The sequence below is a fragment of the Channa argus genome, chromosome 1 (genome assembly GCF_033026475.1).
Source record: "Channa argus isolate prfri chromosome 1, Channa argus male v1.0, whole genome shotgun sequence".
Taxonomy (NCBI): Eukaryota; Metazoa; Chordata; class Actinopteri; order Anabantiformes; family Channidae; genus Channa; species Channa argus.
This window is the reverse complement of record NC_090197.1, coordinates 46,384,006-46,399,256: the sequence shown is the minus strand read 5'-3', so window position 1 is coordinate 46,399,256 and position 15,251 is coordinate 46,384,006. Positions and strand designations below refer to the sequence as shown.

Genomic DNA, 15,251 nt, shown 5'->3' with positions numbered 1-15,251 from the left:
GTGGACCACATGGTTGCTATTTTCCCCAGAAAATTAAAGCAAATACGGCCCGTTTTATTGGAGACAGCTCCTAAAGTTCCAAGCCACCAATTTATTTACATTCACCTCAACATTTTTTTAAGTCGTTCATTTTGGTCATTTTTCAAATGGGTATATAGAACTTAGTTATACTAAGATAAAAGCTCACTTTTTAGGCCAACTAATTCGACTGGATAAGGCCTGATAATCAGTAGCGTCACATCCATTCAGTGCACCACAAGGTGAGCTGACTGAGAGAATGTTTGAAAGATGTTGCTCTAAAACATATCAAGTTAATCACTTGTGTAAAACTGAAGCCCCTGTAGCTCGATAACAACAATGCAATTCAGCCACAGCATTAATAATATAGAAACACAAACACTCTGCAACAGCACAGACTTAGTGCTGAACTTTAATAATTATGTATCTTCAGCATGGTCTTTATCGTATTGCCTTTGGAGTTGCAGTGCCACTGCTCGGCTACACTGAGGCGCTGTTACTCACAGAAGGAAAAAAACCCTCAAATGATGCCTTCAGCAGTATATGGGAACTAAAAGTACAATAAAGTAGAATTGATAGGCCAAAACAGTTGTAAATATGAAGGTACCACAGAATCATCACAATTTGCAAAATCCACATCACAGATTTATGGCAGTTTAAATGTCTTTTGTTTATGTGTTATGTGTCTAGTGTTTATATCAGCAATATTGGATGAATGAATATATATTTAATATATTATATTTATTAATCCAATAGTAGTTCTCTGGTTTGTGGTTAATTAAAATAACAATATATTAATTATTGTAGATATAGTCATGACTACCTTCGAGAACAGATTAGAAATAGAACTGTATAAACTGTCCCTATACGCCCTGGCTATAGCTACTGCAGTCCTGGTGATTATTATTATTATTACTAACTAGACTAGAACTAAACTAGAACTTGTGGAGCTTGTGAGGAGCAGCATCACGTCTTGCTAACTCAACCAGTTCGGAGTCTCACTGAGCGAAGCCCTTCGCTTTTGCAAATACAAGATTTACAAAACATGTGACGACCCAATGAAAGCAGGCGGTTTGGTGCCTACATGCATTCACAGCATTGTCAGATCTGCTCATGCGCAGGGAGCGTAGTTAAATCGGGCCGACTCACTTCCTGAATCAAGGTTAGCTAGATTATGTGTTGAGTAGTAGCATGTACACGAGAAGTCGAAGAGCCTGAGCAGGTTGCTGAGAATGACTTTCTAGAGTTAGTAGTCTAAAAAAAAGGGAATTTCGGTGAAATTCAGCTAAGAGAACATGGATTATTGGGTAGGTATTGTTTTACATTGTTTACAAACGATGTGATACACGGGACGATGACAGTGCTGCTACAAGACGCTAAAGAAGGGGATGACTTGTGTCTGTGCAATGAAATAAGCTTATGATTGGATTTGTTTTGCCCTTAGGGATGCTTTAAAACCCAATAACAACGAGTTCGACAATAACCGTTGTAATCAATGTTATATTGTGTTGCCGTTTTATAGCTGTTTTTAAAAAAAACATTTAACCTACATTGATATTTTAGCCCTTGAGACTACGTAAGAGGCACCACATTGTGGCATCACACGTCACATATTTCGTTAACAATACAAAGTAACAGTACTGCCTGGACCTACATGGCTGCATATTTCTCTGCTATTAAGGCAAAACTAGTTTCCTTATTGATGATGTGTCTTGTACTGTAGAGTACTTCCTCTGCAAAAGCTTCAAAGCTCCTTCCTATTGTTTATTGAGGCTCCTGCTGCTTAAAATTAGAGATCCTGTTCAACATAAACCTGCAGGAACTTTAAACAAAGCATTACTCCCAGGACTGCCACCAGAGAGTTGTTGAGATTTGTGGGGTTGTCCTTAAACGGGCAGAATCAACTTTTAGTATAGGAGAAGATCTGCAGTAGGTACACAAAAGATTTCGCACTAGAGGGCGACCGACACAGATCTGCTGTCAGTGCAAAATTTAACTTCCAGCTGTCACTTTCTTGGCTCATCCAGGTCAATTCAAACAGAAGAAATAAGATGTAACCCCAAAGGCTTAAGTTGATTTTGACCTAAATACCAGTTCATGGCATAATAGCTTAGAGGCTCTGCAGGTGGTTGAAGGAAACATTTTCCAGACATTACAGCTGTAATTAGTTTCCTCTGACTGATGTCTCTTTGAACATAAGCACTGGTGATGTTTTGCTCCCTGTCTGGTTTCTCTTGATGTATCCAGGGGCAGCTACCTCACACCCAGTACATTTCCATGAGAACATAACCTCCCCCCAGAGATAACAAAAGCTCTCCTTACAGAATAGTCAAATGTTGTATGTAGGGGAGCAAAGGAATGGGTGGTAACTGATCAACAATGAGCAGGACAAAACTAGTACAAGAGTCTTTGTGTGAAGCCAATTTAAGTTTTTCCTGAGGCAAACATAGCAATGACTGGTTTGAAGTATTGTGGGCGAGCCTGACAGTGTGTTAGGTAAGAGAGAAAGAGGGCTAGATCTAAAGGGACAGAATTGCCTTTTGCACTGTGGTTAGATAACAACAACAAATATCATTTTTTATGATGGGCGCGTGCCAGCGATCATAGACAAGCTTTGTACCTTTGAATATCTTGTAATGAAAACTCAAGACAGGCTTTCCAGTCAACACACGATAATGCCCTTTTTTCCTTTGCTTCTCCCCAAAACCTGTATGAGAATATATTATTTGAAATGATGTCAAAGTGGAGACCAACCTGTCCTAACCTCCATAGCCACAGGCTGCAACCATGATGTGTGAATGGTAGTCTAATAAACTCGTGACCAGTTCCAATGACTTGTTTTAGCAGTTCTCCATCTGACGGTAATGTATACTGTCAGCCTTTCCTCGCTTTACCAGTCAACAAACTATAGTAATCAGAGCTGCAGGTAAAGGCTGCAAAATAAACCCATAAAAAGACAAAAAATAACACCACAGCTACATATAAGTCTTAAAGTTAGTCAGTTATTATTAAAAGCTACAGGCTCTGTTTGTTGGAATGTGTGAATGGACAGTATAGAGTTTAGGTCACCTGTGCTTTGGAAGGGTTCAGAGCCTCTTTGGGTCAGCATTGCCTCTTTGCTTCAGTACAAAACTGCTTCTACTTTTATTCATGACAAGGTTTACAATATAAAAGATGAAGCCTTGCTAGTGCTGATTTTCTTTTGGCCATATTGCCCACTGTAGTTGTGGAATCCTCTTTAGTGGATGCCCAGTTCAAGGGAGACTTGCAATAGAATTAAGTTCTTTTCATTTAAGAACAGTGAACTGATGAATAGCTAAACTCTTTAAGATAATTTTTTTTTATGGTTTTTTATTTATGGTTTCACATGTTGCTCAATTGCTTATTCCTTTTAGCTTGTGTTGCTGTCCTTTGCCGAAGGGTTTACATAATTTGTCAACATACACTGTCATTGTTTTAAATATCTACAAGAACAATACAAGGATTTAAGTGTTATTAATTAAAATAAATTTTTTGGTCGCAACTTAGGTTAACATTTGTTTACATTTTAGGCTGAGATTGTGAACATACAACTGTGTGTTGCTACAGGGGTGTATCATTGGGTTCTCTCTACTAAAGCTTCATTCACTAGGAAACCAAAAGTTGTCTTAAAACACTTCAAAAGTTCCCTTTTTTAATGATTAGGCTTAAATGACAAGTCACATCTTTTAGGTTGAGCCAGTGATTGAGAAACATAATAAATGAAATGCTTGGCCTGCACATGAGGAACTTGCCTCATTGCACTATTATGGGATGTTTGTTTGAGCCAGCAAGAATTGTGATTACTTAAGATATTTTCTTTTGAACCTTAAGCTTTTCTCCATCTGATTGTGGCTGAGATGGGGAAACCAGTGTCGTCGTTATCACACTACCTGATACTGCGTCATAAATACACCAAAGGGAAGAGATAATAAGAAGATAATTTTGCTGCACGTATGAAATATCATTCACATGGCTTTTATAATTAACCTGCTTTTATAAGGCAGCTCAGTCACCCTTTTTCCATGCTGAAGAACATCGCTACAGATTGCCATGAAACATTTAGTGGCAATCTGGCTTAGAACTATATCAGTTATGTCTCTGTCAATTTAAAGGCAAAGTGTCTGTCTGGTCTGACCATGATTGACTGCTGGATGTGTTGTTGCTGATTTGAGTACTGGAAGGAGTCTGATGATAGTCGTCCAGTTAGCTGAGAGTGATCTCTCACCTGTAGAAGGAAGAGACAATTGATCGACTGAAAAGCTGCTGACAGCATTAGTGGGGGTGGATATTTGTAGGTCTGGTAATGACTGGCAATGTAAGTAAACTAACTTGTGAAATTAGAAATTTGGGCTAGGTATATAAATAAAGCTGACTACCAGCTGGCATAAGATCAATAGCATTACGGGAGAGCTTATTCGATTATCAACACTTCAGTAACTTCTTCTGTGTGTTGTCGAAGTATGTTGTAGCACTGGGGAAAGTTAGTTACTGGTCTTTAAAAGGTCATCCTAAAAGTAATTGAGTTGTTGGAGCATGTTTCATGATGTATGTGTATTGTCTTTCATTAGAGACAGTGGCACTGAAGAAAAGACAGGAGGCAGAGCTGGAGGTAGCAGGGCTTAAGATGTTGAGGTTCTCTTTGGGAGTGATGAGGATGGACAGGATCAGGAATGAGTACATCAGAGGGACAGCTCATGTTAGATGTTTTGGAGATAAAGTCAGAGAGGCCAGATTGAGGTGGTTTGGACATGTTCAGAGGAGAAACTGTGAATATATCGGTAGAAGGATGCTGAGGTTGGAGCTGCCAGGCAGGAGGTCTAGAGGTAGACCAAAGAGGAGATTTATGGATGTAGTGAGGGAGGACATGAAGTTAGTTGGTGTGAGTGAAGAGGATGCAGAGGATAGAGTTAGATGGAGGCACATGATTCGCTGTGGCGACCCCTGAAAGGGAGCAGCCGAAAGGAAAAGAAGAAAGAAGAATCATTCATAGATTAAAGTGTGCATTGACTAGTTTTTTAGTGAGTTGCATGGCCTTTGTGTAAAGGACATGATGTTAAACTAAATTGCAGTATTTCTTAAGGTGCTGAATTTAATGTCTGTATATCTGTGCATAGTGTGTACAGGTGTGGACAAATAAAAATGCATCTTTTCTTTAATTAAAAAAATATTCAAATTGAATCATTGGCTCATTTTGTATTGTTCCTGTGATCAACACATAATATAAAATAAGCAAATTTTTTATACGCACCCTTTTGATAAAATGTACTTCATTGCATCAGGATGCAGTGTTGCAAGTTGACTGTTCATTTGTAGCAGCCTGAACTTTTTTTGTAACATATGCTGTGTTTCTATGTTTAGAGTGCCTTGGACGTGTATAAAGAGATGATCCTGCTGTACCTGGAGGAGGGCCGGCGGCAGGTCAATTCGTACTGCGCCCACCTGGAGCCGTGGCAGATCATTGGAGCAACAGTCCTCACAACAGTGGGAGCACTCTGGGTCAAAGGCTTCCTCTTCCAGCAAGAAAGTAATCTTTCATACCTGATACTTGGGTGGAGAGTGGGCCTACCTGAGACACGTAAAGTTAGTCAACAATCTCCTGAAGCTACACAGGCTATGCTCACAAAGATTATTGAGTCATACTGTTAGTTGCAGTTCGCTTCATCTCAACATGTTGGCTAATAATTGAATAGCTTTTTGATGAATATCTTTTAAAGTTTTCCTGTTACTCTGCACCTGGTATCCTCCCGTAAAATACTGTTTGACTAAGTTTGACCTTCAATAAACAAGACTTTCTAGATCTGCTATCAGTCCATCAATGGTGGAATTCCTAAGCAACAAGGTCCACTTTACCCTTCCTACTTCAACTCATAGAGTAAATGTTGGTAGGACTTTTTTGGAGAGAAATTTCTGCATATTAGTGCTTTTGGGATAAGAATAAACTGCTCTGAGAACATCAGTCCAATTTTAATAGAGCATGTCTTGTCTTGCCTTGTGATTATACTGTAAGTCACAGTCAGCTGTTTGATATTTGTGGTTGAATGTGCACCAGCATTTAACCGCAGCTGGAGCCTTGTCTTTTTGGCTTATAGGTCTCAAAACCCGAATCAAGAAGCGGGCCTTCCGACTCATCAGAAAAATTCCCTTTGTTGGCGTGGCAGTAAGTATCAGTGTTAAATTTGTTCCTTTTTCTCAGCAGATTTGCACTGACTCTGTTGTCTGAGGTTTGTATGAGTCACTTCAATGTGACTGAGCTTTGGGGGAGGAGAGGGGAGGGGGGGGTCAGACCTTTGGCACACTTGCCATCATGCACTGGTGATAACGTTCGGTTACTTCTCGTCACTATGTCACTAGCAGAGCATTCTCTTTTAGGCTTTATCAGAAATTTGCATAAAAAGTTGACACAAGAAATGCTGTCAGTGTTCAGTTACATGAGCAGTACTCAGTTTAGGAAATGATATGCTATACTATACTGTTGTTTTACTGCACCCAGAGACTGTTTATAAAGATACTCTGTCCTCTCTTTATGGCAGATTCAAGGGAAGCTGAACAAGGCTTTGGATGACATGTCTGCTAGTCTGTGTACTCTGAAGGATGGGATGAGCTACACTAAACAGCTGCCCTCTAAAGGTCTTTCTCAGAACCAAGTGTTGGAAAAAATCAAAGAGTATAAGAGTCTGAGTAAGTCTTAATTCGTGCCTGAGCTGTGCCTCATGGTTCCTTCTTTGTATCAGACTTCCTGTAGTGTATCTCTGACCTGTCTCTCTACCACTAGTGAAAGTAAGGAGAGGTGGATTGTGTATCCCAGTGTTATTTCATGACTAAAAAGATTTGCTAGATTGCCCTCTTTCGTATACATAGGACTCTATTTCTGAAAACCAGTGTTTTCTGAAGAGGTGATGTGTTGTTTCAGATGAAGTGCAGTGGGAGAAAGGTTGTGTTTCTGGTGCCGTGTACTGGGGTGATGAAACACTGACCAAACTCCTGGTGAAGGTAGGCATCTCTGAACTTGGCATGACAAGCACAGATAGTCAAGGTTGATCTTGAATCCATTTTGTTTTAGTTATAGCTGGGAAGCCTTTATTTCCCCCTTGTTTATAATTCATGAAAAACAACTCCTGTTCACCCTTTAATTATTACTGCTGGCCTAGTTTGTATATCTGTAAATTTTGCTTTGTGTGTCACTTTTAAACTTATAGGTTTATGGAGATTTTGCATGGAGCAACCCCCTTCATCCAGACATCTTTCCTGGTGTAAGAAAGATGGAGGCAGAGGTTGTCCGAATGGCTTGCACACTTTTCCGCGGTGGACCTAACTCATGTGGCACAGTGAGTCAGCAAACAGTGTTTTCTTTTAAAATGCGTCAGCCAGAATGGAGCAGATTGTTAATATATATATATATATTTTTTTTTTGTTTGGTCCAGGTTACTTCAGGAGGAACTGAGAGTATCCTGATGGCCTGCAAGGCATACAGAGACATGGCGTATGCACGAGGGATTAAATACCCTGAAATGTAAATCAAAGTCTTGTAAATCATAAGTCACATGGTACCTTCAAGGCTTGCTTTTGAGCTAGAGAAATTTACCATTTTTGCTCAACCTTTCACAGCATTGCACCAGTGAGTGTCCATGCTGCTTTTGACAAAGCAGCACATTACTTTGGAATGACACTTGTTCAGATTCCCCTTGATGATAAAACTATGAAAGTAAATGTGAAGGTGAGAGTACAATACACACACAGCGTGTCCTAATTGAGCAACATTCTTGTATATTAGTCATTCCCATTTTGTTTTTTCTTGTTTCAAGGCGATGAGGAGAGCTATCAGCAAAAACACAGCCATGCTTGTGTGTTCAGTGCCTCAGTTTCCTCATGGAATAATGGATCCTGTTGAAGAAGTAGCCAAGGTTAGAAGTGAAACCTTTTTCCCTAAATAGGAATTGAAATAGAAATGGAGAAGTTAAGTCACTGACACTTTTCCTTCTTTGTGCTCCAGTTGGCTGTACGCTACAACATCCCACTGCACGTGGATGCCTGTCTGGGAGGTTTTCTCATAGTTTTTATGGACAAGGCTGGTTACCCCCTCGCCCCATTTGACTTCAGAGTACAGGGTGTTACCAGCATCTCTGCCGACACCCACAAGGTAAAGACTGGATGTTTATTCCCTTCACATCGATGTTTCCTGCAGTCTTCTTCACTTACTGTTTCAAAACTAATAAGCAAGCATAATGGAAAGTTAGTTTGGAAGTAAGTCTGGTCGTCGAGTGGCTAAAGACACATACCATGTAAAAGCAGTGTCCCCAGTTAGATGTTGGGTGGCATACCCCTACTGCTCTCTGCCCTGTTTTTTTTTCTCTATATATTGTCTATTTTAAATAAATCCACAAAAAAACATTGTAAAAGGTTAGTGTATCTAATAACCTCTCGGCAGTAGCCAATATACTGTGTGTATATGGCTACTGAATTTATAGATTGTCTTATCCTAACTGGTGCCAGCCCATGCTTGTATAGGTATTTTAACACCGCATCTTGTCTGTGTGTCCCACATTCCTCTCCAGTATGGCTACGCCCCTAAAGGTTCCTCAGTGATCCTCTACAGTGATAAAAAGTACCGTCACTACCAGTACTTTGTAGCACCTGACTGGCAGGGGGGAATCTACGCCTCACCCTCTGTAGCCGGCTCCAGGCCAGGAGGAATTATCGCTGCCTGCTGGGCCACAATGATTTACATGGGAGAGAATGGATATGTAGATGCCACCAGGAAGATCATCAGCACAGCACGCAAAATAAAAACTGAGTAAAGAACTCAGATTATTTATGCCATAGTTTTTGGTAATTCAAATATCAGAACTGTAATTCATCTTATCACCTCTAACATTCTTTCATGTTTTTTCTTAACAGAATTCGCAAGATTAAAGGAGTGTTTGTGTTCGGAGATCCAGAGGTGTCAGTGGTGGCGATAGGCTCAGATGTTTTCGATATTTTCCGTCTGTCTAATGCACTAACATCAAAGGGTTGGAACCTGAACACGCTCCAGTACCCATCCAGGTACGTAGAAAACAAATACTTATTAGTATGACAAATGTTCACTTGTGTATTAAGTGTATGATCGTTTTTTTCACAGCATCCACATTTGTTGCACAGTTCTGCACACCCAGCAAGGTGTAGCTGATCGGTTTATTCATGATGTCAAAGAGCAGGTGGCCATCATCATGAAAAACCCCAAAGAGAAAACCACAGGAATGGTGAGCCAGCTATTTATACACATCAATATAGTGCAGCTGCACTATTGGATGCTTTTACGAGGAATTCCTGTCAATCGGCAGGTGGTTTTATCAGTTCTCAGAACAAGAAACTTGCCAATTTGACTTGACTATCAGACCTGTGTAACCTGTTAGGTTTGCAGTAACATGTAGAAGTGGTTGCACCAAAAAATTGTAAATGTGTCTATAGTCTATATGTGCACTAAACTCGCTCATGTCTTACTGCTCTTTCAGGGAGCAATCTATGGCATGGCCCAATCCATCCCCGACAGATCCATGGTCACAGAAGTCTCCCGAGGTTTCCTGGACTGTCTTTACAGCACTGAGGTGAAGACAAACACGAGCCACATGAATGGCAATGGCAAAGCCCACTAAACAGGATTGGGCCAAGTCAGGCCTGATGCCACTGCACTGCAGGGAAATTTGCCCCATTCTAGAGCCCTGAATTAACTGCTCGCTGGTTGCCTTATTTTCATACCTACTACAAACAGAAAACATCTGCTAAGCACAAGCCATTATCATTTTAATCAGCCTGAGGGAAATAACATATGAATCCGTTCTTCAGTGGCACAGAAATGACTGGTTTTAAGTTAGTTTTAGTCTTTTCATTTGATTTTATTAATTTAGTGTGTGCTTTTTTTTTTTTTTTTTTTTTGTAGCTCATTTCAAATTTTTTGTTTGTTGAATGCATTGGTCATTTTCTCTACTGATTTCATAACAAAATCATGCAGCTTTTTTTTAGTTTTAAATTCCGGAACATTTCAGCCTGCAATCAATGCTTCTCTAGCTGTGATAACTCTGGATAAACAGACCACTGAAAGCATGAAATGTTGCGCTGCCCTCTTGCATGAAACCTGCAGTACTGCTCTAGACTGGCTCTTCTTGGAAGCCTGTAGAAGGTGTATGGTTAATAATTTCACACATAATATGCATGACATACAGGGATACAAAATGTTGTTCCTCATGGACGTCATTGCAACATAAAATGCATATTAATCACACTAAAAATAATGTAAAGGAAACATTATAAAGTTCATACAAGACAGTGTTAAGGGTAAGAGTGTGATCATTAACTGCACCAACATGGATCTGAATAAAAGCTCAGTTTGTTTACACTTGTATCAAAACCTGACATTATGTTTTTAAATTTTACATGATTTCAATTGCCAGCCACACTATCCTGCTGTGGTGTGTGTTTTTTTTGTTTTTGTTTTTTTTTTGTAAAAGCACTGCAATACCCTGATAAGAACAAATCTGATTAATTTGTAACTCACTCGACTCAACTACTATTCTGATGTAATGGTAGACTGAAAGCATGACCATATAAGTTTTTTTTGTTAGCACTTAGTATAATTACATTAATTTCGCAAAGGTCTGCATTCATGGTGTCCATCTGTAGCAGTTGGATTTGTAGGTAAAGTGAGAATGATTTGAATAATGGGAACCTTTAATTTCAATAAAAGTATTTGTAGTTTTTAATATGGGAGATGTTGTAACCAGGGCACAAGTACTTTAAAGTTGGTTTGTGGAATCCAAAAAAACTGCAGCCTCATTATTATTTTATTGAATTAGATAAGGATTCCCCTAAAGTCGTAGGTTTGTAATGTATTTAGACTGAAGGCTGTTTCCAACTCTGGTCTATTATCAAATAGCAGGGACTCAGTGTTTCCTCTGTAGTCTGCATGATTTTAGCTGTGTACCACCTTGTTTTAATAATTTGTCTCCTAATTCAATCTACCTCAGTTTCTACTAAATGCAGATGTTGTTCATCTACTAAAGCACATAACAGGGCAACCCCCCCCTCCATATTTTAGACATGAATTTCAAACTGTTGAGGCATTTTGCAAACTGTATAAAGTGTTCTTAGATATACAGATACTGAAAAGGAAATGTTCCCATGTGAAAGAGGTTTTTGATTCAGTGTGACAGATTTGATACTTGTAACTTCTGAAAAACACACTCTGCTCTAATTGGGAATGCATTTTGAATAAAAACCCATTCAGTGAAAGATTTACACATTAACCCACAGGTTTATAACAATAACAATGCATTACAGTAACACCAAAATAATCTGTGTTTTCTTTCTTTTGTTATTTCCTAATAATGCTTGTTTAAAATTTGTGCATTTCCATGAAAATTATTTTACATGTTGGTGCAATATGTAACCTTTCTTTATGAATGTAATGAATGAAGTGAAACCAAGGGACATGTTCCTCTATAACTGTTTGAGTGAAGAGGCATTAGTGTTCTTAGTGTAATTTAACAATTTCTGTGACTGGGTGGTAAATAATCATTATATTTGTCTGTTTTGTGAGTGTTTTCAGCGATAGTTTCTTTATTTTATTTTTTTAAACATACAGACCAGTTTGAAAGATATTAGTGTATTTAGGTTCTCACACAGGCTGGTATTTTATCATCTTAAACACAGTGCCTACAAGACATAACAAACACCATTTCTCTACTGCTTAATTAGATACCCATGCCTGGCTTCCCTAACGCAGATTCATTATGTTTTCTTTGGAGAAAAAAAGGTTTGACAGTTGAATGCCCAGGAAATGTCTTTTGAATAAAAATGTTGTTTATTCCTCCTAAGCAGTAACTGTAAGAGACTATACACTGTAACAGATTTTTATAAAAGTCAAAAACATTTAAAGTCTGTCCTGTGTTGTTGGGTGACATGTCGTAATAATCAGTGTCCACCTCTGTGTCTTTAGGGGTTTGAGCTCTGTCCGTCTTAGTAGTTTTATAACGTCCTCAGGGAAATAACTTTGTAACACCAACATAATTAGGGTGCACAACTAATAACTATACAGGGGGAACAAAGTAACACTTCAAAGTTTACTGCAGTTCAGTTCCACAATCTGTAACAAAAACAAACTTAAGCCAGGCTTGTAAGGCTAAATTAAGTGTAATTGATCCTGAAGTACTGTTTTTTTTTCCAACCATTTATGCCATGTCGTCATGTGAGGTTTTCAGTGTACAAGTTAAAAAAAAACAAAAAAAAAAAGGTTGTCAGCTCTTGTTTAGCTTATTCACCTGAGTTTAGGAAGCACCTGTCTGTCAAATAATCCATAACAAACACAGTCATTAAATGCTCCTAGTTGACATAAGCAGATGATCTATAGTATCATGTTTTCAATAAAATGCATTCAGTCCTCTGGAAATACAATTTTCTGGTTGTTTTTTGTTTTTATCAGTTTATCAAAAATAGTTTGGCAGAGAATATGACATTTCATAGTATGCCACCATCAAATTGTGATAGAAATACGCATAACACGATTAGTATGTATAATACAACTTGAATGGCTGTTGAGAAATTATATTAAATTGTTGACTTTAATGTGTAAATATGGTTTTGCCATTTTATTTGACTAATAATCTCTTAAATCACATGTGCACAATTAACATATTGTTGAAACATATTGGACCCTTCACACACAGTAACAATATCCATAATTTCAGGTGCCTTGGGTCAAGCTGACCACATCTTCAGGGTTTTGTCAGTGGAATGAACATCCAAGGAGCTTTGACTTTTTTTCCAGATAGAATGAATGATGCTCACATCAGAGATGCTTGGTCAATAAATGTGGCCAAAGTAATATCACGCTGCGACAATCCCCCACACTCATGGGTACTCAGAGTGATCTGGACCTGAGGGAGAGGATGACACTCATCACATGACTAAAACAAGCTGTTTTTGTTGTCAGCTGAAAACTAAGCACTGAAAGTAGCTGTCCAAAACAAATGGGAGGGGGTTATTAAACTGGCTGTTGAAAATTAGCAAATGTTTTTTTTTAAATGATCATAAAATGTATTATTATTATTGCCAATGGACAGTGCAGCAAGCTACACAGTGGCACTAGCTTTGGTGAGAACGTGGCGCACTTGTTAGCAAACTGTACCTAAACGATAGTTCCCAAGACCTGCAAGTACGCACAGGTGTCTCCAGGTTGGGAAGTAGTAAAAGGAAACTAGAGATAAAATAAACTTTGTGTAGCCCAAATCAAATCCCAAGGCCTGGGATCTAGCTAAAACTAACAGGGACAGAAAGTTAACACAAGGAACAATATTTGTTTTAGAGCGGCGTGTTTCTGGCTACTGGACAAATGTCCAACATTCACTTTTATTTTGGTTTTTACAAAATTACAAAATGTGTGGTGAATGATTGAACCTCAGCTATTAGGATGGTACTGGTATTTTAGCAGAGAAAACGAAACTCCTCGTGACTTTACAGTTAGCTTTAAATTATATAAAAAAAGATTAAGTGATTCAAAGTACTTATATTGAGGTTCTCTTCAGCAAGGAAAGTCAATTTCAACCAATTTAGCCCATTTGTATTCATTGATAATTAAACCCTCATGAGGGTTTTAATCTACTTTGCATAAGTCACAATAAGTCTTTAATACCTTATTATAGACATTGAACCACTCAGGGTGATGATCCATCTTCTCTGCTTGTAGAGCCACTCTGGACATGAAACCAAAAGCCTAAAAATAGCAGGACAATATATCGCTCAATAAGTTAAAAAATGAGCTATTAGTGATTAGTTATTTGGGTTTAGTGATTGTAAGTACTGTACAGTGAAATATACAAACCTGATTGAAGTCTTTAAAAACAAACTCTTTGTAAATGGCATCCCGTCCCACAGCTTCCACCCATTGAGCATCACGCAGTAGAGGAATTAGATGGGCCCTCTCCTCTTCAGTCAGACTCTGGATCTTACCAGCCTGGTAGGACAAACAGAGAGAATAGTACTACAGATTTTAGGGGGGCAGTTGCACAAACACGGACTGTGATTGGTTGCACAGGGTCCCATCTGGAAACAATGAGAGGCTGCATTCCTGGCTTAAAAACTTTGCCGGTTCAAGGGAATGTGGTGGTGGTGAGGGGATTTCTAATCTTGACACATGACCCACGGTCACACGGATTTAAAGCTATTTATGTCTATTTCAGGCTTTGTGACTCCAACTCCAAATCTGAACTGTACTCTCAACATGTTGCAACACACACCAAATACATTGCAGAGACATTTGGAGGCTTTATCCCCAGTTGAGCGGCCATCCTTATAAAAGAGCAAATAGATATCACAATCAGAACCGAAACATAGCAGTGACATCAACAGGTATCATAGCAACAGTCTAATCAGCTCTATCTGGGCGGTACCGACAATACCCACTGGCTTACAGCCAAATCTATTCATCACACACAGCAGCTTAATGCATACACAAAAGGGCAGGAAAATGTGCATAGAGTACGTCATTATATACGTCAATTTTTTAAAACTCATTCAGCTACATCTGAAAGTGTGTGTGATATATTTTTCTTGACTGCGTGTCTGCTACAAAACATCCTGTGGAGTTACATACAATGTGAAAAACAAATGGTCAACAGGTTTTTGAGGCAGTAAGCTGTTGTGCATGGCGGGTTTTACAAACCCTGTAGAGATGTTGTGTACTCACCATGTTTGCAGACTGATTGTTACACACAGGACGATTGGCTCTAGCCTGCTATTGCACAGAGGCAACTCTGCTCTGGCAGCCAGTGGGAACAACTGGAATGAATGCATCTGACACATGAGTTGTGGGTCCTGCTTAGCTGCCCCTGCAGAAGCCTGAGCAGAAATCCCTGCTGCTGATAGATTACTGAGCCACCTGTCAGCATGGGTTTAATCATAAACTGTCACCTGTTGCACAAGGCATGTCTAGGGCCAGCTACTGAGCCAGGGTTAAACACAAAGTTCAGCAGTGTTTACAATGTGATTAATGGATTAAAAAACCTCTTATACACTCTTTATAATCTATATTGTACTTACACACTGAATAAATGTAACTTAAATTTCAAACTATTAATAATATTAATGTCTCTGTACAATGGGACACAGATAAAAAAGCAAGCTCGGTTCTTCAGCTGACTGGAGTTCACATCAAAGGTTAATGAGTTGCCCCTGTGAGATTG

General features: G+C 39.0%; 2 protein-coding genes across 4 annotated transcripts; one reads left to right on the top strand and one right to left on the bottom strand.

The window, feature by feature from the left end:
- The first annotated feature begins 1,165 nt into the window (after positions 1-1,165).
- sgpl1 (sphingosine-1-phosphate lyase 1) lies at positions 1,166-10,344 on the top strand. 3 transcript variants are annotated; one of them, XM_067526812.1, is made up of 14 exons: positions 1,166-1,325; positions 5,398-5,563; positions 6,129-6,196; positions 6,570-6,717; positions 6,950-7,029; positions 7,236-7,364; positions 7,461-7,549; positions 7,645-7,753; positions 7,842-7,940; positions 8,030-8,176; positions 8,592-8,830; positions 8,935-9,081; positions 9,158-9,278; positions 9,531-10,344. In XM_067526812.1, the coding sequence occupies exons 1-14, from the start codon at positions 1,314-1,316 to the stop codon at positions 9,669-9,671; spliced, it is 1,695 nt and encodes a 564-aa protein (XP_067382913.1). In that variant the 5' UTR covers positions 1,166-1,313; the 3' UTR covers positions 9,672-10,344. The 3 variants fall into 3 exon arrangements, with proteins under 3 accessions (XP_067382913.1, XP_067382922.1, XP_067382930.1); XM_067526821.1 differs by lacking the exon at positions 1,166-1,325 and adding an exon at positions 4,066-4,354; XM_067526829.1 differs by lacking the exon at positions 1,166-1,325 and having other exon boundaries at positions 5,506-5,619.
- A 2,287-nt stretch (positions 10,345-12,631) lies between these two features.
- pcbd1 (pterin-4 alpha-carbinolamine dehydratase/dimerization cofactor of hepatocyte nuclear factor 1 alpha) lies at positions 12,632-14,910 on the bottom strand. Its single transcript, XM_067526843.1, has 4 exons — positions 14,756-14,910; positions 13,892-14,023; positions 13,703-13,783; positions 12,632-12,947 (listed from the first exon to the last, which is right to left on the bottom strand). Exons 1-4 carry the CDS (start codon positions 14,756-14,758, stop codon positions 12,855-12,857), a joined length of 309 nt encoding a protein of 102 aa, XP_067382944.1. The 5' UTR covers positions 14,759-14,910; the 3' UTR covers positions 12,632-12,854.
- Positions 14,911-15,251: the final 341 nt, after the last annotated feature.